The sequence below is a fragment of the Kryptolebias marmoratus genome, linkage group LG16 (assembly GCF_001649575.2).
Source record: "Kryptolebias marmoratus isolate JLee-2015 linkage group LG16, ASM164957v2, whole genome shotgun sequence".
In the NCBI taxonomy this organism is placed as follows: domain Eukaryota; kingdom Metazoa; phylum Chordata; class Actinopteri; order Cyprinodontiformes; family Rivulidae; genus Kryptolebias; species Kryptolebias marmoratus.
This window is the reverse complement of record NC_051445.1, coordinates 18,336,195-18,361,992: the sequence shown is the minus strand read 5'-3', so window position 1 is coordinate 18,361,992 and position 25,798 is coordinate 18,336,195. Positions and strand designations below refer to the sequence as shown.

Below are 25,798 nucleotides of genomic sequence, written 5' to 3'. Positions count from 1 at the left end.
ATAGAAGCAGTAGTCAGAACGAGAAGAAATAAATAGTAATAATAAAAAAGACTTTCCAATATACTATATGTTGAGTAACCTTTGTTACAGTGATATTTCCAGAAATGTTACAAAAAAGTTGTTTTAAGACAAAACCTAAATAAATAAACAAATAACTTTTTGTCAAAATGAACTAGGTCACGTATAGCAGTAGGAAATAAAGGAGGGGTTAATAAAGAAGAAAAGTTCCTCCAAACCTCCTGAGGGACTCAATGAGATTACCCCACCACCACCCTTTCCCGCCCCCACTAAAAAAAAAAAAAAAGAAAAAAGATTGAATTAGTTTAGCCAACAGAAGGAAGAAATGCTAGAAACTAATGGCAAATAACAAGCTTGTGACAATTCATCAGGGAATTTCACAGAGGGGAGGGCTTCAGTGGAATGCCTGAGACGGGACCTTTCCCCTGTGCTGTGTTATTCTAACAAACAATGTCAATGAGATGGCATCCTACCTCTCACCAATTTGCATGGTTGTCAGAGGAGTGAAAGCCAGTTTAAAGGTACATCCTTTATGTGCTGAAGAAAGGATTAGGGCCAGCCCCACAAAGACGCTTTGATTTTCTTGCAAATATGTATAAGAAGTTTGGCTGAGAAGAGTGAGTTTTCAAAGCTGCAACTTTTCCAAAGCACATGATTTTCTTTTTCCTCTGGTGTGCATGTGAGTGTGTCTTCAAAAAAGAATATATAAATAAAATGTTACAATGAAACTTTTAAATGGTGTGAAATTTAAAAAAAAATAACAAACTGAAACAGTTTCATTTCATTTTAATTGACGTTAAATGTATACTCCAAAAATTTTGAAAATTTCTTTAAATGTCAGATTCTTTCTTTCTTTTGATTTCTTGGTTTGTTTCTGACTGAAATGTGCTCAATGCTCAGTTCAATGATCGACACGCTGATCCTGTTTGAACACAAGCAGCAAGCCTGTGCTCACCATATGCACTTAGCAGTGAGGTTAGAGTGCAGTCCTCATTAGCATGTATAAACTCCCCATGTCAAGAGGTTGCCTTTGACCCCAGCACATAAAATATTACTAAAAACTAGGCCGACACAAAGTGCATTGATGTGCATTTGGAGCATGCACTGCTGTTTAGTTTTTGTTAGTGAAAGAAGATTCAGCGCTTAAGTTCATTCAAAACCATGCCTAATTTTAGTAATTTCCCCTTAATTTTAGTAAAAAAAAAAAGATACATTTTTTGTTTATTTTACATACTTGGCAAAAATTGGAAATGATCATAAAATCTTTACATATGTAACACAAATGCCTCCTCATATGCCAATGGTCGTGTAAAAATTATGCAAACATTTTAAATGGTATGACACACTAAGTAAATAGTAATGGAGAAAGGCTCATTTTTTGTATATTTTTTACTGAAAATAAGAGATGCAGCAAAATGGCTTTCCTTCAGTCCTTTTTAAATCAGCACTCGTCTACATCAGATATGAAAATCCTTAAGTGTTTTATTTGTACTTTACAAGTTTAGGTCAGTAAACAGATTTATGAGTACAAGGTGACAATATTTATAAATGATCCTTTTGGCATTAAAGGCTGTAAAACACACACACAGCCTCACACACACAAAAAAACTTTTTCATGCTTAAAAAAGATCACCACAGAGCCGATGTCTCTTCGGTCGCAGTCCAGCACAATGTGTTCCAGTTCACTTTCATCATGTTGTACCAGCTGAACATGGTGTAGCTTTCAGCCCTGCCCTGTGGGAAACCAGCCTGTCTTTTCTCTCACTGTGTGTTTGTGTGTGTGTGTGTAGGGCTGTGTGTGTGTGTAAGACAGAGATGCTGAAGAGCTATGCTGTCCCAAGCTTTCAGCAGCACAAACTCCCTTTCCTAGGGCCTCCAGCGTGGATTGGCCACTGTGGCTTCGTGTGCCATGCTCGAATGAATACTATCCTGATTCTAGGAGGCTACCAATGCAACCCCTTAAAGCGTGTCTGCTGGATGAAGCCAGGCTGCCAAGAGAGGACCACTTTCTGCATTTATTGTTCGGATTTTCTTGTTGTCTTTCTTCCTTTTCTTTTTTCAGGTCTTTCTCTTTAAAGGTAAATAAATTAACTGGGTCTCGTGTCCTTCTCATCTAATACAACATTTTCACAAACAAGCAAATGTAAATGCAACCCAGTTTTGTCTCCACAGCGGTAATTAGCACCAGCTCATGGGAATATTTCTCTGTTAACACCTTGTAAAAATGTTCCTTTGTTCAAAACATGAAATCTGATCATGTGTGTAGAAATGATAAAGTGGTAGTTCAGATCTTTTGAAGTAGGTTTCTGTGGAAAGGTTATGAACCTTTAATATTGTGTTGTAGATAGCTCTTTGAATGGCAACAGTATGGCGAAGATGACCTATTGAGTAGTTGGAACAGGGCCAAGAGCAAAGTGGATAACTGATGTCTTAAAACAACTCTGACCGCAAAACTCATGTGAACCCTGTTTTATGAGCTTTTATCACTGTCACTCTCACAGTACAAGATATTTTGGGAGAAATATTATATTTGAAGGGCTCCGGGCTGCTCTGGAAGTGCTACAACTAGCTGCTGCTGCCACTATTTGTTTGCAAACAACTGTCAAATTTGATGTAAATACCTGTAATTAAAAACTGACAATACTGTAAAAGTTTATGAAACAGTGTTTGCATTAATCGCTATAAAATTCTTGAGACTTGAGTTGTTTTAAGATGGCATCCACTTGGATTAGCTTGGCAATTCGGTTGGAACTGAAGTCTGTTTTTCCAAACCGAGGCTGTTAAAATAGCTATTTAAAACAAGTAAGATACCAATTGTTGACAATCTGTTCACAGAGCCTCATTTCGAAAGATCTGATCCATCTCTTTAATTCTTGTCAGAGTCCACTTTAGACTTCATCAGACTGGGTGCAGCAGTAGTCAGTAAATTCCCTGCCTATAATTGTTTGATTACAGCATACAGACTGGGACACTGGATAATGTAATCCTTCTCCAGTCAGCACTTTACACATGCTTTTTGGGTTTTTTTTTCTTTTTAATTTTTCTCTCCCTTTCCATCCCATCTTTACTCGAGTTCATGTCAAAACAGCTGTCTGGCAAACAAAGGTCCACACTAACTTGATTCAACAGGTTTATGAAAATAACAATGTTCTCATTGTTTAGATAGGTCGGTGCTCCAGACATTCTGAATCTTAAGCCAGTTGTTCTCAAATACTTTGAGATAATAATTCTCTCTCTCAAGGTTACTTAACATGACCTAATAACAAGTGTCCTTATTATTTTTGTATATAGATTTGACATATATACTAGTCAGCTCCATCTCACTTTACGTGAACATGTTGCCTACCACAATAAATTAAAGCCCTAAATAACATAAATGGGAGCAGGAATAATACATGAGAATTCTGTTCAGCCTTATACATGAAGGGTGTAATCTAATTAGATGGTTGTTTAATTCAAGTATCAATTCTTGTCTGTAGAGGGAGGATTTTAATCACATTGTAAGTCAGAAGGTCTTTGGGCCTGGCTGCTTTTTAAAACCTGATAGAGATAGAGATCTTTAAAAAACTTTATGCAGTTTATCTTAAAGTTTTCTGCTAGTCAACACTTCAAAATGAGGCCAACCACAATGTCCATTACATTTTTTATTAACTTTTTGGAGTTGTTACATTTCTTCAGAGACTTTAAGCAGCTGTGGACGTTCTGCCGGTTCACCAATTAATACTTAGGGGCCAAATGTTCCCTGTCTCGAGGGAACTCAAAACTAAACAAACCCCAGGTTTCCACTTTCAAGCAACCTTAGAAAAGTCAATGTGAGAGTTTGAATCAAATATCTCAGATGTCCGCTTTGTTTACATTTTGCTTCCTTTTGTATTCCTTTGGGGAAGCTTGGGAATGGTAATAATGTCAAGGCATGCTATATCTTTAATGGCTCAGGCGAGGTGGAGCTTGACTCCAAATGTCCGTGTAAAACTAACACCACGTGGTGGGTATATGTAGAAAAACCCTAATCAATTCTGAAGCTGATATGTAGGTAAAATAAATGAGACTTCAAACAAGGTAAAGTTGTCCCCGAGTGATGAAAAAAAGGCACAGGGGTCAGTGCACTTTGTGTGACATACACAATGTTTCACCTGTGAAACATGCCAGACACCCGTAGCCTGTTCAATTTAAACTCAGAGTTCTTGAATTTGGTGTCAAATCTTGTAAATAATTAGCTGATTCAGAGCAATGTGGAATTCTTCAGAAAGCCACAAGGCCAGAATCGCACAAAAGACCCTCTTCCAGGATTATGTTGTTGTTCAGAATACATGTGCATTGCAGGTTAAAATAAGGTACATAGTTACACCTCATTTTCTCATTTCTTTTAGAAAACAAACCTGCAATCTTTAATAAAAGTAAATTTAGGATTATGGTTTGTCAGTTTTCTTTGGGTATAATAATTAAAAGCTCAACAATTTCAAAAACACAAAACCTTTGTATTTTTATAGGAGGCAAATCAATTTGAAATATTCTTGCTTAAAGTAAATATTAGATATTTAAATTTTGACATAAGCAACCTGAACCATTTTAAAAGAAAATACTTTTTATTTTATAAATAATTGTTAAACTTACATTAACATACCGTATACAGATTTTTGCTGTAAAAAGTTATGACACTGTAAGCCAAAATATTGACACTGATTTATGATTTTTGTCATCAAACTGCGCATTCTGACCTCCTAACAAGGCCAATTTCAATCTAAGCAGATGTTGTTACTTTCAGACTTGTTAAAATCTTGTCCTCTATGATGACTGAAAAATAAGTGACTCAGCTCCAGGAAAGCCAAAAGCAGCAAATCCTTCCCAGATTTGCAACGTTTGCAGTGATTTGCTGAAACCTTCTCGTTTACAAGTGAAATCAGTCCTCACAAATGTCTCTGCTAACCAAACATTATCTGTTGGAGATTATGCAGCACTGCTGCTGATGGAGCAAGATCCAGTGGACCAAAGTGGCCCCAGAGAACCCTCCCTTACCTTGAAAACTAATGTTTACAATCATTTAGGGGCGTCTTTGGAAGCCATACAGGAGACACAGGCATATGTTTGTCTCTGTTTTCAGGATTGTGGCTCAGCTGAAACTCATCTGGCAACCTTATGTTGCTTATCCACTCCACAGCGTATGTTGTTTCTCTCTTCCCTTGCTTTTTGTTTCTTTTCAACCTCGTCTGCTTTATTTTGATTAAATAAGCTGTTTGTTCCTCTTACATTTTGCATAGGTTTTAAAAAAATCTTTTTACTGGTTTCTGCTCATTCTGTTGAACAAGTTTTATCTATTGTTGTGAAGCCACTCATTGCATCAGTTGTCTCTAGTTATGTGTGCCATCCATATGTGCTGATGGCTGAGGTTTAGAGATCTTTCATGTGTGCATCATGTGTTGCAACGGCTGGAATGGGACGTAGCTTGAGTAAATCAATTTGTCATATGAGTAAAATCTGCTGAGCGCAAAGGGGTCATGAGCAGGTTTTGTGGCTCATTTTCTGTTTTCCCCCATTACAGATTCAGTTTGTGCCAAACAGCGCCAGATATCCATCCAAGTAACATATTTACAGAAAACATATTACTAATGTTGCAGGGTTTTTTTGGTTTTTTTTACATGGGTGATTACAGAATGCTTATCGTTGCCAGTTTTTTAAAGCCATTTAATTACATACAACTGTCTGAGTTAATGCCACACTGACATAATAAATATATTATCTGGCTGATGTTAATGTATGTCTGAGAGTCGTAGCAACTTATAGAAAGAACTGGTAACAAGTCTTTCATTCTGAACAAGACCAAAATATTAAAAACAATTATCAAAAGGTCATGCAAAATGACTGCATGCAACACAGCACCAATCGTCTGAATGTGCCGGAAGACAATTTTTAGAATGGCTTCTGCATAGAATAAGGTCCCTTGACCATGTTTTTAGAACACCGTCAACCTGTAAAATGTAAAATGAAACAACCATTATTTGAAGTCTTGAGTTCCAAAATTTTAAACAACGGTATTATGTGATCTATTAGCACTTGTATTGGGAATGACACCTATACCACACCAAATTTTAACTCAATATGTGTAAAACAGACTAAGTTATAGCAATTTTTAGGTTTGCTAAGTTACCTGTGGTGAACCATCTTGAATAACTCTAAAGGTTAATCAGGCGTAGATATACATGAAGGGATTATTTTTGGAGAATTTCATTAGTTTGTCAGTAGTTTATGAGATATTTTGCTTAGGGACAGACAAGACTGACTTTATCATTTATTGGCAAAGTTTTAAAGAAATCTGTTAGCACTCAAAGAAAGTGTTGGGGATGACTCTCAGCTCCTACCACACCAACTTTTGCTTAATATTAGAGTTATAGTCATTTCTGTGTTTGCCAAAATCAATTAGCTGTGCAGGCCATATGGATCAGGTTAACTTCAAAAGTTAATAAGTTTTCAAAGGACACCCAATGATTACTTTCTGTGAATTTCATTCAAATCAGTCCAGTGGTTTATGTGACATTTCACTAACAGATAAACAAATGGACACACACAGGCAATTATACAATTGCCCACCTTTCATGGCGACAGGCAATAATGAATTTATTTTGTATACATGGAAACTAAAGCACAAGGTAATATTCTATAAAAATGAAGAAAAGGGTAATAAAGGGTAACAAGTTTAAGAAAAAATAGTCTTGACAGTGAAAGGCTGCTGGAACGTAACGGTGCAGTGGTTGGAGTTGTGGGAAGCCATCTGTTTTCAACTTCACATAGCTGAGATTTAGACTGCTTAAAAAATGCTTTATCTGCTTAAAATCCTTTTTTTCTGGGGGCAAAAACTTTTTTTCCTTACTGAGGCATAACAAAAACCTTTGGGTTTTGGGGTTAACCTAAATTATTTCTGAAGAAAGTGTATCCCTAATTTTAATTTTCACTGTTACTTTGTTGAAACAGTTGTTAACCAGTGTATCTTACATTCAGAGGTCCAAGCCCTTGCTGTTGTTAGTCCTTTCTCAATTTTTTTAGAGAATACATTATGAAAATTGAAAATTTAAAAAACATTGGCATCATTATTTCACTGCACTACATGGGTTTGATCAAACTCTATATTATGAACAATTGTCCTGGAATAAAACTTTGCAACTTTAGTTTTTACAAATTATGGAGAAATGTAATTCTACATCATAATACATGTCAAATGACAGCCTGTAATCACTCTGATGTTATTGATTTTTTAAATGCAGATTTAAACAATGGATTTTGCATCATACCAGGATTTGTCATGAACTGAGTAGTTTTTGTGCCCAAACCACGAGAGTCTTGTGCCAAAGATTTACAGCACACTGGATCTGTGGAGTGCAAAGCTAAACAAAGAGAAAAAACAAACAAACAATTCTCTCACACACAAACTTAGTTTCTCAAAACAAATCTCCTGGGTCTCATTTAAACTCCACTAGTTCATACTTTGGAACCAGATGGTTTGGTGGTTGGCAGTGGATGTTGTGATTGTTTTGTTGGTTATTTTATGAAATGTAAAATTTAACCCAATAAAGTGTTATACATTTGGAAACATTAGTCCATCTAATAATTTCTTACATTTTTTTGTTGTTGTTCAATAAAACCATTAATATGCACAGGTATTTATAAAATAAATAAACACAAATCAGATTAAACAACAGTTCAAAAAACCAAAACTCTTACTTCCTCTTCAAAACAAAACAGTAACAGTGTTTGTAAATTTTTTTAGTGACCATGTTTGGGTTGGCTGATGCACCAACTTTACTTGTTAAGTTTTTTGCACCAAAAGCACCTGTTTAGGGTTAGGGGAAAAATGCTCTTCACATAGGATTAATAGGTGATGGAAACACTGTTCTCCACTGTATGAAATACATTACACCTAAAGATCTTCCTGATTTCCTGACTTGTAAATTAGCAACATATTTATCTAGTGACCTGACTGGTGCAAGAAACACTGTTGATATTCAAGCTTGTAGTTTTTAGTAATGCACAGGGAAAATGTTTTGTTCTAGCTCCTGAGTCTCTGAAGGTTTTGATTTTCAGCCCATCATAAAATCATAATTAATTTACTGATTCCAAGTGTGATTCCATGTTTTTATTTGTAAAGCTTTCATTCTAGGATTTTTCAGATAAGTTCTTGAATTGTATTCATAGACACACAAGCACTATTTCATCTCACTGCAGGTGTTACTAAACAGCTAAATATCACTAACACACAGCTAGTAATCCAACAACACCCCCTCACACAAGAGAAAACACGGCTGAGGATGAAACTGTGTCTTGGGATCTTTATCTAAACCTATGTGTTTGTTTTCCTTTTATAGTGCTCCAGATTGGAGCTATGTGTGTGAGGCGGTTTGTGTCTGTATGTGGATAACAAATTGGTGATCATTATCTGTAGTTAATGTTATTAAATGTTTCATTAAAAAAAATCGTGTTTTTAAAGGGACAGGCTCTTTTATTTTAGTTTGTGTGTCAAAGTGATATTAAAGTAATATTTTCCATTTTGCTGCACTCAGTGAAGAGGTGGTAAAAGTCCTATGCCTCTGTTCTATACTAGTGTAAGTAAAGGAGAAGGACCAGAGAGTGAGCCTGAGGTCTGAGTGTTGGATAAACATTTGCTTTTCCCTGCTGCCTCTGCTTGTGTCAGGATTATGAAGGGCAGATATACAGCACTTCAGAGTGTGCCAATTAACAGCCTCAGCAGCAACAGCCACACAGGAGGGCCCTTCATAAAGACTCACCCGATGGTGTAAGTCCTGCCACTTCCAAGTGCTTTATCCAGGGCCGAGCCCGTATACACTGCTGTTAAAGTGGTGGATTTTTAAGCAGTGCCAGTAACACCGACAGGCCCAGGAGTTCATAAAGATTTTCTCAGCAAGTGCCCTCCAAAGGAAAGATAAAAAGATGAGAGTAAGGAGAAGGCAAGGCAGCTGGCAAATCAAGTGTGCTGACCTTGCTAAGAGAGGAAGAGCCACAACACTTCCTGGCTTCATCCCCCTATCTGTCACTCAATCTAGCTATCTCTTTTTTTTGTTCTGTTTTTCATTGCACTCTCTCCCCTCTCTGTTATGTTTTTTATGTGAAGAACCAGTGATTGCACGGCTGGGCAAGCCAAAAACAAGCATGGGGTGGCTTGCTGGGATCTTGGAAGTTGGAATAACTCCAATCGTCCAAGCTACTGACACCCCTGCCTGCCACATACCCACTGCTGGCATTTGAACAGCTTTGATACATATTTTAAAAGGCTGCAGAGCATCACAACTGTATTAATCTTAGTTAAAAGGCAAGGACACATATAGGTCTACCATTTTGTCCCCTGTAAAAAGGCGCCGTGACTCATACTGCAATTTCCTTCTGCTGAAGGACAAACAACCAGTGGATGAATCAGCGTAATTAGGAAATTAAAAAGTATGGTAAAACTATGGTCAATCTATCTATCTATCTATCTATCTATCTATCTATCTATCTATCTATCTATCTATCTATCTATCTATCTATCTATCTATCTATCTATCTATCTATCTATCTATCTATCTATCTATCTATCTATCTATCTATCTATCTATCTATCTATCTATCTATCTATCTATCTGCTTTGCACATCAAAAGTTAAGATATCTGCAGTAATGAACTTTTAATTTTAGTTTCTGCCAGTTTTCATTTCATTAAATTAATCACACTCTTAATTATGTCGCTACACTGTTTGAATGCATAAAATGAACCATAATAAAGTTACAAAAAAACAAAAAAACACATTGTTTTCAATTTGAATTACTAACAGTAGTTAGCCTGCTACTGAGCACACCAATTAGCATATCTGAGTGCTTTGCCAACTTGCAACTGGAACATGTGACTAAGTTGCGCATGGCATCTTTCCCAGATCTAATGTCCGACTTGTGGGGTAAATGAAACACAGCACATCATCTATCTAGTTAGCAAGCAAAAAGATAAGCTAGATAGCAGTGTATCTACATAAAACCTACCTAACTAGCATATTCTTTTACAAGATATAGTTTCAAACTTTATTCTCCAAAACTGTTTTCTGTTTTAGTGACAGTAGAAGGAGATATCCATCTGAAAGAAGTAGTTGAATATGCATCTGTTCATATGGCTGTTGTGTTTGTGCCTTGCTCATAGCCTAGAGCCCACTGCCATTGTTCTCGTGGACTAAAGCAAAGATAAATCAGTTGAAAGTGAGCTGACCAAATGCTGAGCAGTATTTGCCACAGATGTGCCCAGATAGATCACAGAGAAAATGTGATGGCATTTCCTCAAGATGTGCGTGTGTATTTTTAAACTTTGAAGTGAACATGATTTGCCATGAAAAAAACGCTTTGTTCGTGTGCTTCACATGGTCTCAATAACAGGGCTCATACATATTGTATGGCTATATCAAGAACTTCTTTTTCGTCTTACTGTAGGTTGATCTTAGGACATTTACTAAGCATGCAGAATAAGCTTTTTAGTAAAGAAAAGTTGTTTTTCTATATAAATATGTCTTTGATGGCAGGCATTGCATTCACTGCATATAATATTCTCCATTGTGAGGTCACACACAGCAACAGGGCCTTTGCTTTGGTTCTTTTATGACTAAATTCCCAAGTAGTTAGTGTAATTTAATAAAATGCAGTTAAATGTTCTTATCTAAAAGCTACCAAATAAGTGTATTTAGTGAGTTCGAATTGTGTAGATGTGCAGTTGTATTTTTTTTTCTATTATAAATCAACAAACATTTTACACCACATTTATTCTGGGTTATTGAGGCTCGTGATTGTTTTGCAGACTTCAAATAGTCACTCTTTTCAGTGGTCATGTTTTAATAAAAATGATGCTTATAGGCTCCAGTAGAGATCTGACAGTCAAAAATCAAAGAGCTGCCATACTTGGCCAGGGATCTGCTGGAAAATAGTTTTTTAATCTCAACAAGATTTACATAGTTAAATAAAGATTATTAAAATATTTAATTTAGCCTTTCTGAATGATATTTTCCTATGACTTTTAAAAGTATCTGTAATTTTTCATTCTTGATTGAGTAACTTGGTGATGATTTTGCTCATATGGTGACCCAAACATTTCTTATACTTTTTAAAGAAAAAAAAAAATACATGGATGGACATTAACCAGGAAGAATGGTATTTAGCATGCTCTTTGCAAAGTTTTGTTGTTAATGTTTCACAGAGCTGGCTACTGTTGAAACTCCACTTTCATTACGTGAGGAACCAACTGCAGGTGTTAAAAAAGAGCCCACAGTTCAAGCAGAGGGGAAAGGTATCAGTGCAAGGTTGTCTGGCTGCTGACCGGCCTGCTCTGTTTGGTTCAGGCCTGCGTGTGTGTGAAGTGATAGTCCCAACACATTGTGTTCTTGTTCTGCTCTTCTTCTGTTTCAGCTTTGGCAGGTGAAGCAGCGTTGAATGCACTGGCTCCTGTTTTCTAGGTGACAGCCTGTGACATTGTAATTGTCTGCTTTGGGCAAGGGAACAGAGGGTGTAAAACATCTTATGTTTCTCTACAAAAGAAATTATTGATAGCTAGTGATGAAGGGTCTGCTGAGATCACTAACCTGGTCTGAGCGAATCCTGACAGTGGTAGTTTACATGTTTCACAAAATACTTCCTTAACCTCCATCTCATTGTGTTAAGTTTGCACAATTACAGTATTTTAGCACGACTTTACTCTTCACATTAGTTTACTGTACATCTATGATTTTTTTTCATAAAGCCGCAAGTCATATTTTGTGTAAGTGGCACAGCTCTTGAAAAACATGCAAATTCACTCTAAGTTCAAATCATTTGCCAAAGAGAAAAGAAGGAAACACGTGGGGAGTAAAGAGGGTCTACTGGACAGGAGTAAAGATATGACTTTTGCAGAAAAGAAAACGATGCGTTGCATTTGATATTGCCCTCTGCTCCCCACATGTGCTGGGAGCACTCCAACAGCACGAGAACGGGAGAGAAGCATCCTCCGCTAACTGGAAATTCCTGTCTTCAGCCACAGCTGTGGTATGACACTTCAGATGGCTGTACTTCCTTTTGTACAGCCCACTGGAATTAGCCCAAACCACAATGGCATCACATCAGAAAAGAAGACAGGAAAATCAGACTTTATTATCTGCCGTTATGAAAATATTTGCGCAGCGAGGAAAGGGGGTAGCTAAAGCCCCTGGCTTCCTTGCCATGTCAACCTGAAACAACTGTCTTGAAGAAAGTGTCCTCTGTTATAATACTTGTGTTGAAGGGCACTGCGCTGAAAGATGAACAACTGCATTATTATGATAATCCTTCATTCGTTTGTCGGAATTTGAAATAATTTTTTTTAAGTTATTTGTTTTATATATAGCATGTAGCAACAATTAGTGCAGCGCAACAATTTCCCATCAAACTGACGCAGAAGAAGAAACATTGTTCATCTTGTGCTCTGAGGCAAACTCTGCGCTAACGAAGAGAATAGGACTTTCCATCAAAATGAGTTTGGAGAGGAGATTCACTTCAAAGGGATCTTAAGAACAGTGCTGTCTGTTTAATTTACGTTTTCAAGCACATGCCAAATGTAAAAAACTCTAATTTTGAAGAGTGTATAATTACAGAGTGGAAATAAACGACTATAAATAACACCATCATTACTAGTCTCTCCTGAAGAACATGATCCATACTGAAGGATAATTAAGGCAAAATATTTCTGATCCTCCAACGGTCTGTATGAGGAATGCGCGCACATGTATTTGTGCTTCTGTGTGTATGTATGCGCTTATGTGTGTTTCAGATACAGAAAGTGTGTGGGTGTGTGTTGAGGGGAAGGCATTCTTCCCTAAATATAGGACTGTTGAATCGCTATGCACAAGTTTTTCAGGAGAACTCAAGATATAACCAGCCTTAATTGGTTTGTGAAATCATTAATACAACAGAAGCACAAACTCGAGTACATTTGTGTGTATATTGGGCCCTGTCAATGGCCCTCAAACAACCACAGACACATGGAAATAACTTTGATCAACAAACATGTAACAGACAAGACAATAATAATGAACCTCCATGTTCAACCGAGGTCTCCTAAAATAGATCATTTTGAGCAGGATGTATCAGACTCTAGGATAATATTTCTAGATTAGGCCAGCTAATTAGTGCCCCAGTATTTGGCATGGGTGGTTTGCATAAGATCCAAATAAGCATATTGTCCTCATTGCAAAAAGGCGCGAAAAGAGCTTTTCTGTGTTCCTCTCTCAGAGTGGGAGAGAACATTTCACTAGGTAACAGGAAAAAAAAAAAAAAAAACTTTACTCGACTGCTCTCACTGCCTCACTTTGTTATTTCTTTCTGCCTTTCTTGCCCGATCAAAACATACGAATGTCGCTTTGAGTAGCCAAATGAAAGGGAACCAGGCAAACATGTGCGGGAGTCCGTGTTTACTTCTGGTACATCTAGAAGCCAGGCCAAATTTTTCTGTGTCAGCGGGGGTCTGCATGGGTTGGTGTGAGTTGTTGCTTAACCGGCAGTGCGTCAGCCATCTAGCCAGCCAGCCATTTGTCTGGTAACTAACAGTTTCGTGCTGCTATTTGTGTTCGAGTGTAACCGAGAGCCTCCCCTCCCTTCATTCTCCCTTTCCCAACTGATTCGTCCAACCTCTTCCTGTGGCAAGAATCGTCTTACCGCAGCATATTGCTCCAGCAATGAAAAGCCTGTGTCCGAGGCATTCGTTCCTTTTACTACCATTGTGTCGCTCAAACAAGGAGCAGGCCAAAACTAGTCAGCTATACATGATGTAGCATGGTTTGAAGGTGGCCCCGCTGCGGCTGCTGCTGCTTCTGGGCTCCAGTGACTTGTTGTTACTCGTTGTTGTTGTGTTTCCTCCCCCCCATCTAAGACTTAGGAGGGGAACAGTCAGTTAGCCCGGGATGGCCTTTGTATTACCAGAGCAACACTCCTGAAGCTAGATAAATGGATTAGAGGAGCACAGATATGGGTGGGCATCTTTGAGAAAAAGACAACGGAGACGTTGAAGGGGAAAAAAGGGGAGCATTTGAAAAGAAGGAGGCACAGACATTTGTGTTGTTGGACAAGAGGTCGAGTCTGTTGTAAGAATGGCCCGCTTCTGCCAAAAAAAGACAAGACAGTGATAAACTTTCCTCCCCACGCAGCCACACACCCCCACCCTCTACACACTCTTCCTGTTACACATGCACACACACAAAGTGTCACAATGCAACAATTCAGCACTAAAATGAATGGATTGCTCCGGCATGACACATCCCAGTTGCAGGGAGACGGTCCTTGTTCAGCAACAAAGGGCATTAAGGTGAGACGGCAGAACGCAAAGATGTTTTAGGGTCAACAACTTATTGTCTTTGCATGAGCTGAAATTTACACAACTCTTGAGTAGGATCAGTTCAGAGATGAAAATACAACTTTGAGCCTTTTGGAAAAAAGTGATTTCAAATGTTAAAGGAAACAGTGTTTGTTCAGCTGTTGGGGAGACTTTTAGCTTTATATAAAAATTGGTGATGATAGAAAAAAGCGGCCAACTGATAAAACATTAAAAATAAATTTTAAAAAATCAAAGGCATCTATTACCTAAAATGTTGTTTGTTTGATTTGTTTTTTTACACAGGAAAACATTTTTTTTTTCGTTATTTATTATTAACATAAAATACTGCTAACTAAATACTGGCGTTAATTTAAAGTGGACAAATAGGTAATTATAACTGTATGCACATCATCACTTTGTTGTTATTATTAGAAATAATTGTTTTATGGGAGCAGAAAGCTTCAGAACAGATGAGAACAGATATTCTGTGCAAGCACAGCTTTTCATATATTAACATTTTTTAAAGCAAGTGAAGTGTGTTTTCCCGTGTAATTTTAAAAAACTTTATTATTAAATTTAATATATTCATTTGTACTCCGTTTTTTTTTCTTAATTTGGTAGTATTTATTCCCCTCCTCCCAGCCTGCATCGTGGCCCACAGCATCCAGGAGGAAACGGCTAGAAGTGACAGCCTAATTATCAGCTTCAACTGCGCTCATTAGCCATTAGACAATCCACTGTATATCCACTTACTAAATGAATAATTTTGTATTTATTATGGGGACGCAGCATTATGGCCTGCAGCTAACACTTCAGCGCCAACCTCATGCTGTTTGAGTACAAAACAAATAAATGGGACACCGAGAGGTTATTTAATTTTAGCCCCTAAAAGCCGCCCGTCAGAGGGGAAGGGGCTGAAATACACACACCTGCCGTTTCTGTTACACTTATTACAATCATCAGCAGCAGACATTACCTCCGCTGAAACTAATGACAGACAATCCTGCTTTTAGATGAATAAATATAAACAAAAGGCTGGGACATTTTACATGTTATTTATGTATTTATTTTTGTTTGTTTGTTGTTGTTGTTGTTTTTTTTATCCCACATTAGAAAAGAAAGGATATAAAACAAATTTCTCATTTAGCTTGCGAATTTGTTTGAAATGTTGTGTTCAAGTTTCTGGAAATACTAAAACAAAACAAAAAACAGTTTCGTGACTTTCAGTAATGGTCTAACACGGTGCGTCACGGCCAAGAATGAGAATTAAAGAATCAGATTTACGCGCAGAGACACCACCTTCTCTCACACAAACACGCTCCAATCAACTTTGATTTTTTTTTAATCAATTTGCCACATTTATATGTGCAAATACTTGTTATGAGTTGATTCAGACAAATCTTATTTGGACAATATTTATACGTGTAAAACAGCAAATTATTAATTGCAGGTTGATATTAAAGCGTAAACAAATTCATTATTTTAGAGGTATTTGCACTTTGCTTTTGTCCCTGATAAATTCGTTATAACTCTGCCCAGCGTGGTTCATTTAAATATTCCACCTAAAAGCGACTCATTTGGCGTCAATCTCCAGTTTTACTTGATAAACTTTCAGGTAAAAGAGTGGAAAAACTGCGTCAGCTTTGATGTGATCTCCCTCTGGCCTATAGAGGTCGCTGTGCTATTGAGAAACAGAGAAACGGACTCGGCTCTACAGGTTTATGACCGCTGGAGTAAGAAACCCGTTTGAAACACATGAAGAAGCAGCTCCTGCTGCCATTTAAAAACTATTTAAACTCGCTAAAGTCATTTATTTTACCACTCACACACAATATAAGGCGAGAGAGTCAGCTGTTTCCCCCAGGAGAGAGGTTAAATATTAGGATCACATTGTAACTAATGATTGAACTTTGCAATCAGGTTTAACTGAGATTTTTTTTATTTTAAATAAATCTGTAAATTTGGAAATAAAAAAATCAGGACATATTTGAATCAAAACAAACCATTGCATTTTATCGTATTATATTGTGTTAAATCATGACTGACTTTTAGTCACCGATGGAGTTTTTAAATAAAATAATAATAATAAAAGCTGCTTTTAGTGGCTAATGATTATTATCAGCCTTGAAACAGACAGGGGCCCTCAAAACAGCCAACGTGCTCTACAGGGCCCCTGCAATATTCTCCTCCCCTTTCCCACCCACCCCCTAAGAAAGAAGCAAAAAAATATATATATTAATAATTTATCTTCGAATCGACTTCTCCCTCTGACAGATTAGATTTTAACCATTTGATTTGTTTGGACTGGGCGTTCCCATATTATTACTTAATGACGTTCACAGCTGCTCCTGTCCATTTTCTGTCACCAGCAACCATCTGGACTCTTATTAGCACCTCAATGCATCCACGCTGCTTTCCTCTCAAACTGGAATAAAATTAAGCCCGCTTTGCCTGCAGACTGCCAGTACCTCTCCCTCTCCCTCTCTGCCTCTCTCTCTCTTCTGTTTCCCATCGGTTTAAAATAAAACTTGTAGCAGGCAAAAAAAATCCATGTTCAATAATAATAATAACAATAATAATAAGAGATAAAAATAGGCTGCAGATGTGGAGTTTTCTCTATAATTTCATTTAGTTTATTAAGCAAAATATACGATCTGGACAAATTCCTTCAATGTTTTCCTATGTACAAATTTAAATCAGCTGCTATTTACATGAAAGAAATGACACCAAAAACACATGACAGAGACAAATAATTATAATTATATAATAATAATAATAATAATAATAATAATAATAATAATAATAATAATAATAATAATAATAATAATAATAATAACGTAAAAGGCCTACCAAAAATGGCCCAGCCAGCCCGGGCAAAGTGGAAGAGAGAGTAACATTATAGGCGCGAATTATAGGCTACACAACAATAGAGGAAGTGATCCATCCATCCATCCATCCATCCATCCATCCATCCATCCATCCACAGGATATTACCAAATTACGCCATTTGTTCGACTGAATGCTACACTGCATTATTATTTGTCATTGTCCTTTTCTTGCGGTGCAGTCTCTTTTCTTTTATCGTCTTTTTTGTTCTTTCTTTCTTTCTTTTCTGAATGTGTGTATGTGTTTATTTTTTTAAGCACGGGAAGAAGAAGAAGAAAAAAAAAAAGAAATGTCTTGATCAAGCCGAGGGGAGAGCAGTTAGGACCCGTTGCGTGGCGTCTTGGGGACTCCTGGCGCTGGAAGGCAGAGAGGATCTGGATAAAGAATAATACAGAGAGGCAGATAAATCCCCCCGCCGTGTTTGGACAGCGGGTTTCAATATGCATCTCAAGTGTTTGACTGAAAGGGCTTGATTAGAAACAGGGTGCCCTCCTCTCTGTTCCTCCTTTTTTTAAAAAAATAAAAACAAAAATAAATCACAAACAATGACATTCATTAGTTAAAAAAAAAAAGAAAATATCTAAAGATGACAAAAAATACCCTGTTGTGCAAAACTGACAATTTATTACACAGAGACGAACTTTTATATATATGTATATATTTTTTTCTCCCTCTTCCCTATTTTTTTTCAGAGTTCTCCCCTGGGCTCCGGCTCTCCCAGGGGTCTTTAGGGAAAGCACAGAGCCCAGACAGAGCCCGTTTTACTCGGTGCCTTGATAAGTAGCCACACTCTCCCCAGAGGGGAGGAATTAAAGGGGGTGTGGGAGGAAAGTCAAGACCCCTGTCACCCGTAAAGCAAACAGTTTTTTTTTTATCTGCTTTCTTTTGTAGCCCAACACTGTTATACTTTCAAGCAAAAATAAAATAAAATATAATAAAACGTCAGACACAAAAAAATGATATAACTGAGCAGTTCCTGTAAAATTTTACAATCCTCATCATTAGTTTTAATAATAAAAAAACTACTTATATTTTCCTAGAACTAGCTTGATTTTTATATATGAAGCTGTCACAATTATTTTTTTAACTGGTATTATGAACTTTTAAACGAGTTAACATATGCCTGCAACTAGAACATACTATTTATAAAATAAAAAGACAAAATATGAAAAAGTCCCAAGTTGTCTCACCTGTCATGAATGGGACGAAAAGACGACTTCAGGGTCTGTGTCGGAGGTGAATCACATCTTACTCCGTTTTCATGCTCTAAAAAGAAAACCAAGAGGAAAAATAAACACCAGCAATGAGAACTAATATTAAGATTTTATTTATTTATTTATTTATCTATTTCTACTATATATGAATATGTCCAACTGACTCTAAAGTTGGCTGCTTTTATCTCAGCTCACAGGAGATCTAAGTGTGTGCAGCCTAATCCCGCGCGCATGCGTGCTTACGCTCCTTAAATGTTATAATTATGAACCTTTTGGGAAAAATAAACAGACACCAGTTGCTGCGTTAAGACAAAACCCTTTTAACTCCACACGCTTGACGTTTCCCTGTCGTATTAGTGCATGTGCGCGCACCCCTGCCCCCCCCCCTCTTACCTATGTGTTTGGGACTGGGGGTCTCTGCTGGGGCCTTGCTGTCGTTGCTGAGCGCTGCTCCCGGAGACACAACCACCGACGCGGACTGCTGCTGCTGCTGCTGCTGGGAGGATAAGTGATGATGATGGTGGTGCTGATTTACTCCCAGAAACGACCTGACATTCAGCAGAGAGTTCTGGCCCAGGAAAGCCCCATTTGTCCAGTTGGGGAACTTTCCAATCTGGCACGTGTACAGTCCATGACTCGGGAGGAAGGCCGGGTGCGTCTGGATCTGGTGGTGGGGTGCTGACGGGTGAGTGGTGGCCCCCGGGCCGCAGGGGGACGTGGGTTTCTGGGTTGAGCTGTCAGGACTCGTGGCGGTCTCTGCTAAAGACCATATTTTGGGTTTATTGTTGGACGGGAGGGGGAAGCCCCCCGGTCTGTCCGGGGATAAAACCCTCTTGTTGTTGTTGCCGTCCGAGTTCTCCTTCCCGCTCGGGTGAGCTGTAATTGCGCTCTTAGATTTCTCAAAGGCCTCGTGGGCCTGCAAGGCAAAGGCCCGTCGTTTCTCCAAGCTGTCCAACTCCCCGGGCGCCCCGACTCCCACCCTGTGGTCCCTGCTCCCCTCCGTGCATTTGTCGTCATCCTCCTCATTGCTCTGATCCCCGTCGTTGTCGTCTATTTTGTCTATGTCTATGCTCTCCAAGTCAATTTCCTCCTCGTCTTCGTTCTTCTCCGCTTCGTCCCCGCTGCCAAACAGGTGGCCGTCCTCCCCGTCCTCCTTGCTCCTGTTCCCCCACGTCACTTTGTTCTCCTTCTTGAGCCTCCTCCTGGCGTTGGCGAACCAGGTGGAGACCTGCGTCAGCGTCATCTTGGTGATGATGGCCAGCATGATCTTCTCGCCCTTGGTGGGGTACGGGTTCTTCCTGTGCTCGTTGAGCCAGGCCTTCAGGGTGCTGGTGCTCTCCCGGGTGGCGTTCTTGGGTCTGGCGGGGTCTCCGTACTGGAACTGGCCGTACGGGTAGAAGGCGGGAGACGTGTGGGCTGCGAAGGTGGCCGGATGGACACCAGGACTGTCCTTCAGCTCGTACTGGGACCCCTTCAAAATCAAAGATGGACAGTCATCTCACTGGCAACAATATTATTATGTAGATTTGTTGTAAAATACACGGCTAAATAAATACACATTTCTAATTATCCAAGTCAAGTATGGGAAAAAAAATATCCAAGGGTTACAGTTGCACCTGAGGCAGGACTTTCCACAAATAACCTTCTCAACTTGCTGCTCAAGGGCTTGCTCCTGCACAAATACTCCTCTAAAGAACTTTTTAAAACTAAATAAATAATCCCCATACGCCATCAGTGTGATGACGTATGAAGTAAACAAGCCGAGCGAAAGTTTACTGTGATAACTGACAGATTTTATTGTACAACTATAAACGTTTCCTGTTGCCCGGAGTAGGTTAAAGGCCTAAGTCAAGTTTTTTTTTTCCCCCACTCATTGCTTTTTAATGAACCTTGAAACATGTCCATCAATTCTAGCTAATGCCTGCATTTTGTTGTTACTTTTAAACTGCAGCACAGCAGTCAGTGTGGAACACGGCCCTAATGCATAAATTATGCAACGCATTAACACTGCAAATTACTTCTTTTTTTCCCCTCGTGTTCTCTTTTCACACAGCGATGGTCTGATAGGAATTCTTACACAAAGTTTGCACCCATTAAGTTTGTGAAGCTTTGTCTTGAACAGCATAGTCTGTAAATTTCTAGCTTCAGATCTTGGCTCTTGGGACAACAGATTTGTTCTTTTGCGTGTGTTTTTTTTCTCTGTGTGAAAGACACCGTCCATTTGCTTTTGTTTACGTTCTTCTTAGGATGAATTTGACAAAAAGAAAAGTCCACCTTTTATTTTTTTTAGTCCACCTTTTATTTTTTTCCCTCTCCCTTCTAATCATTTAATTAATTAATTTTCTTTCTGGTCAAACTTTACAGCTAACATAATCAGTGGATCATCAACTAAATCCCCAAGCATTTAAACTGAACGAACGATCTGGACATGTTGTTTTTGGCAACCATAGCATTACCAACCATTCCCCCCCTCCCTTTAAACCCAGTCTTTAAAGAAAACAGACATTCTTACCATTTGTGAGAACAGAGCGAGGTCCGCGCTGGTGTACGGTAAGAATGCGCTGTAGTTGTGTGCGTACGGGTTGGCGTACATGCCCAGCACCGAGGTGACGGCCGCCGCAGTGGCGGTCGGACTCCCTCCGATCTCGGTGCTCCCTCCCCGGGACGACGGCGTGAGCACCCCCGGCCTCTCGCTCCCGTACACCGCCTGGGAGGCACTGAGGTACTGTGGGTAGCCTAACTGCGGGAAAGACATCTCCGCCGCTGGATTGTCAGACAGCTTCCGACAGACACACACAAGCAAAAAAAAAAACTGTGCGTAAAAAAAAATAATAAAAAAGTGCGCCAAGGAGACAAGAAAAAACAAAAAAACAAAAGAGGAAAGAGCCAAGAGAAGTAAAAAAAAAAGAAAAAGGAAAGTCTTTAATAAGCCAGAGTGAGAGGGAAGCAGTGGGAACGAACCGCTCTTAAATCTCTGCTTCCTCTCTGTTTTTTTCTTTGCGCAAAGTCCGCTGGATGTGATCTGATCAACAATTGCGCTCCGACTGACGCGCCTGGCCCTGAGGTCTTCCAGGCTGATCTCTCAGATACAATTTGAAGTTGATGCTTTGATTGGCATCCCCTACTTGAGCCTGCAAGCTCCTCCTCGTTTGGAGCAATGTGGATAATGTGAATATAGAGCGTGCACATTGGCTGGGGCCTCCCTCTTCCTCCGTCCCCCCCCCATCTCTCTCTCTCTCTCTCTTTCTCTCTCTCTCTCTCTCTCTCTCTGTGTCTCTCTCTTCATGTTTGGACTTATTGTATGTTAAATGTTCAAGCATTAGAGTCCATTCACCGAAGGCTTTGATTGTTGTATGACAACCTGTCTACACGATTTTACAGCTGTCCGACACAGGGGGAAGTAAACCCGTCAGAAGAAGGAACTTACTTTGAATAGGTTTAATGTGTAATTAAAAAAAAGAAAAGGAGAGAGAGAGATTTTCCACAGAGGAATTAATGTTTGATAATGCGGGTTGCAGATGTTTTTTTTTATTTAATACACGTGAACCCCCCTCCCCCAAAATAAATAAATAAAGTTGTTGACATTTTTTCTTAGGTTTTTCAAAACTCCCGTGTTTGTTTAAAAATATTTTTTTTTTTTTGCCCAAGACGTTTTCAGGAGAAAACGTTAATTGAATCACAAAACAATTATGAAATAAAAAATTTATTTCTATAGTTTAAATTTATTTATACATGACATTTAAAAAGCATCTATTGAGGAAAAGAAAAAAAAACACAGTTTGGAAAACCCATCCAAGTTTCTGTAGTTAATTTATCAGTGATGCATATTTTTATTAACTTTTTGTTTTGTTCTTTTTTTATTTGTGCATAAAGTTTTAATCAGACCCCTCCTCCCCTTCTCCTCACCCCTCCTTCTGTTCCCCCACTTTTTCCTTCCTTCTCACCCTTTATAAGTGCGCGGTCCTGTGTGTGTGTGTGTGTGTGTGTGTGTGTGTGTGTGTGGACTCTGAGCAGATTGTTGTTGTCCTTTGTAACTACAGAGCCACTTCACGTTTTCTTGCTTTGTGTGTGAAAAGGAATGTGGACAAGCCGGAGACAGGCCAACCAGCGCTGCAGTGATTTCCGCAGGTCCCTGAACGCACCCCTCTCCTTCCCCCCGATTCTCCCCCTATTTTTAGTTTTAGTCTCTGTCTGACTCAAATTGACAGCAAGTTTAATAACGCAACAAAATAAAAAAAAAAATCAAGGATATAGAAGGGATATAATATTTTATTTGTCACAGTTTTCAATTCTTGGGCCCATGACGTTTTTATTTGTAATTTGGAAAACATTCCACAAGGCTGAATTTAGGGGGGNTTCTAGACGACTAAATATGCACAGCCAAGACTGAGAAGTCCAACTAAGGTAATCAATGTTTAAAAAGAAATGGGGGGGGGGGAAAGAAAAAAAAAATCAGATAGTACAGCTTTGGTCACCTTCTCTTGAAGTGCTTATCCAATTTCTAGCTCTCAAAAAAAAAAAAAAGAAGGGGGGGTCGAACCTCTGCTTCTATAACTGTCCACTCCTGTCACCAAACCAGACGCGCGGCGGAGAGGGAAGAGTGTTCACATTTTAGAACTGTTCTATTTTGATTTGATTCGAGTCTCCTATCGCCCACCTCCCGAGTCAAAGGGGTGAGGAGGGGGAGAGGGGGGGGTGTTCTGTAGATCTAGATTTAATGCCTTAACGACTGAAGCCCGAGAAGTCAGTCAGTATATATAGATAGATTTTGATCTGCACCAGATGGCTCCGAGTGGATATTGCCGCGCGCCGAAGATCTGTTAAAAATATCTGAGGGGCACTGATGGTAATCTGGGTAACACATCAGAAAGGAGGGGAGGAATGGCAATTGTGATAACCCGCTGGAAATGTGCGCAAGGGGTGGTGGGGACACAGAGAGGGTGAGGGGTGGGAGGAGGGAGGGGACAAATATGATGGTTGTGGTGGGCTGGTGGAGACTTGGCAGGAGGAAGACTTAAAAAAAGCATGATGGAGGAATAAATTAAAATTAAAATAAATATAATTATTTATAATAATAATAATAATAATAATAATAATAATAATAATAATAATAATAATAATAATAATAATAATAATAGGTGATAACTTGTTCTTTTTTATTTTAAACAAAGTTCGTTTTTTTACAAACTGAATCAAAAAGCCTTTTAGGACAAAAAAATAAAATAAAAAATTCTCATCTTTAACTGATTTATTAAGTTAAACTTTTAGTTCCACTTTGAACCAGTCTGTATTTTACCCTCCACTCATCGCGCTCTCTTCTGCTTCAGTTCCTCCAAACGGACGTCTACTTCTGCGTCGCAGTGTCCCGTGCGCGCGCTTGCTTTCATGCGCGTGCACACCGTCCTAACGATTTTCCGGCGCTCTCCTCCTCTTGGTTAAAAAAATTAAAAGAAAAAAAAAAAAGAAAAAAGAAAGAAAATCCCCGGGCTTCTCCTTTCATATCAGATAGTTTTATCATGTAAATCTGCAGGAGCCTCTTCATAAGCTGCTACGCCTTAATGGCCACATTCTAATAAGTCACACAGGTAGTCGATAATAATAAGTGCTTTTATTTAACAGCCTGCCTGCTCCACATTCAAATTCTGCTCCCAACAACAGTTTTACAGCATCTTAGTTTCTGTCTCTCTCAAATGCGCTGAAAACCTAATCTGCACAAGTAGTTTTACAGGGTTATTTTGTTAAATATTGTTTTTAAGCTTAGAAGCTAGTGGAGGCTAAGCACCATTATTAGAATAATAACAATAAAAGAAGATTTTCAGTTACTTTTATGTAGAAAACTGAATAATTTAAAAGTGAAAATGGAATAATTTAATCAGCTGTCAGCTTGTTGCACACATAAACAAGTTATTTAATAAAAAAAGAGCTACTAAAATGCCAGACAGTTACACGTTCATTTAAATGTAATTTAAATCACAGAAAAAAACAGGTTCCATAATCTTGTTGCATGAAATATATTTAGGGATTTTTTATTTTTTTCTGAATAGATAAAACCAGTTTACATAGATCATTTGAAACACACACACACACACACACACATATTCAAATAATAGCACTCACACAAAGAATAGAAAAAAAAAACAGATAACAGGAAGGAGGAAGGTGTGGAAGGAGAAGTATAACGTTTTTTTTTAATCTGCTTCCTTATTGAGTAATCAACAATATTTATAATTCTGGAAATGAGTTGCTAAGTACACTGTGTCGATACATTCACTTATATACACATAAATGTATTGGATTAGATCAGATTATTTTCAAATTTCCTGTCATTGCTTCGGTACAAAGCAACAAAATGCAGATATCTCTCGCCATATGTATATTTACACACATACATACACAAATACACACATTTACTGTATGTACCTGAACATGACAACCTCAGATATATGTAGATAGCCATGCACAAACCAACACATACTGTGTATTCACATTGCATGCTCATACTCACATATGTGATAATATGCATACCTGATAGACATCTTTAAATAGGCTCCATGCACTAAATGCACCAGTGTAAAAACACAAAACAAACTTATTTTGAACAACTGTCTGGGGTGTTGCAGCCTCATATTTTTTTATTGCCAGTGTCCACAGTTTGCCTAAAACACTTGCTCATAGTTCAGCATACAAGGGTCGGTTATATGGAGTGTTTTAGGACTGAGACAGTCGTCTGGGGGTCATGGCAGTGTCACTTTGAAATGCTGTCAGTTTGAGTTTAATTAAAACCTGCAGCATATATGTTCAAAGCCAGGTATGCAGGATCCAGGCCAACAGGTAGACCTGTATGACTTCAATAGAAGTTAAAGAGAGCAAACCTGCGTTACAATAACATCGGTTATGTTGACAGTTGGCTACCACCGCAGAGGTCAAGGGTGTCTCTGTGAACTAATAACTGTGGTGAAAGATACTCCTTTCCTGCCTCTGGGAGTGCCAAAGTTGAGCAAAGGTTAAGAATCCGCAGAATGCTTCTTTTGTACTTTTACTCGCAGATTATCAAATGAAGTGTTGAGACCAAAAACTCCTTTTGTCCCAGAGGGGAGAAGATTAGATGAATATCAATAATATTAATGGATCATCACAGCTGTTGAAATGTCTTCTTTGTTATCACCCTCAAACACATACTTAATACTCACACGTTGGATCAGTCTACTCCCTGAACTGCGTCAGAGGAACTGAACTGGTCTGCTGTGGGTTCGAGTCAGAGGACCACTGGTGTTACTGCGAGACATTTAATACACGTACAACTGTACCACACCTATAAGTTAGGAAACTAAGAATTTCCTGGATAATAA

The 25,798-nt window shown here is 38.6% G+C and overlaps 1 protein-coding gene across 1 annotated transcript; it reads right to left on the bottom strand.

Moving 5' to 3' along the window:
• Positions 1-16,964: 16,964 nt before the first annotated feature.
• Positions 16,965-21,587, bottom strand: irx1a (iroquois homeobox 1a). Its single transcript, XM_017409824.3, has 4 exons — positions 20,962-21,587; positions 18,843-19,920; positions 18,426-18,501; positions 16,965-17,609 (listed from the first exon to the last, which is right to left on the bottom strand). Exons 1-4 carry the CDS (start codon positions 21,202-21,204, stop codon positions 17,534-17,536), a joined length of 1,473 nt encoding a protein of 490 aa, XP_017265313.1. The 5' UTR covers positions 21,205-21,587; the 3' UTR covers positions 16,965-17,533.
• Between the last annotated feature and the right edge of the window lie 4,211 nt (positions 21,588-25,798).

What these genes read in the sequence shown, in the direction of transcription:
- irx1a (XM_017409824.3), bottom strand. Translation starts at nt 21,204, where the DNA reads ATGTCTTTCCCGCAGTTAGGCTACCCACAGTACCTCAGTGCCTCCCAG. An exon ending in TCGCTCTGTTCTCACAAATG is followed by an intron (nt 19,921 to 20,961) that starts GTAAGAATGTCT and finishes TTGATTTTGAAG; the next exon opens with GGGTCCCAGTACGAGCTGAA. An exon ending in TTTCGTCCCATTCATGACAG is followed by an intron (nt 17,610 to 18,425) that starts GTGAGACAACTT and finishes TTCTTTATCCAG; the next exon opens with ATCCTCTCTGCCTTCCAGCG.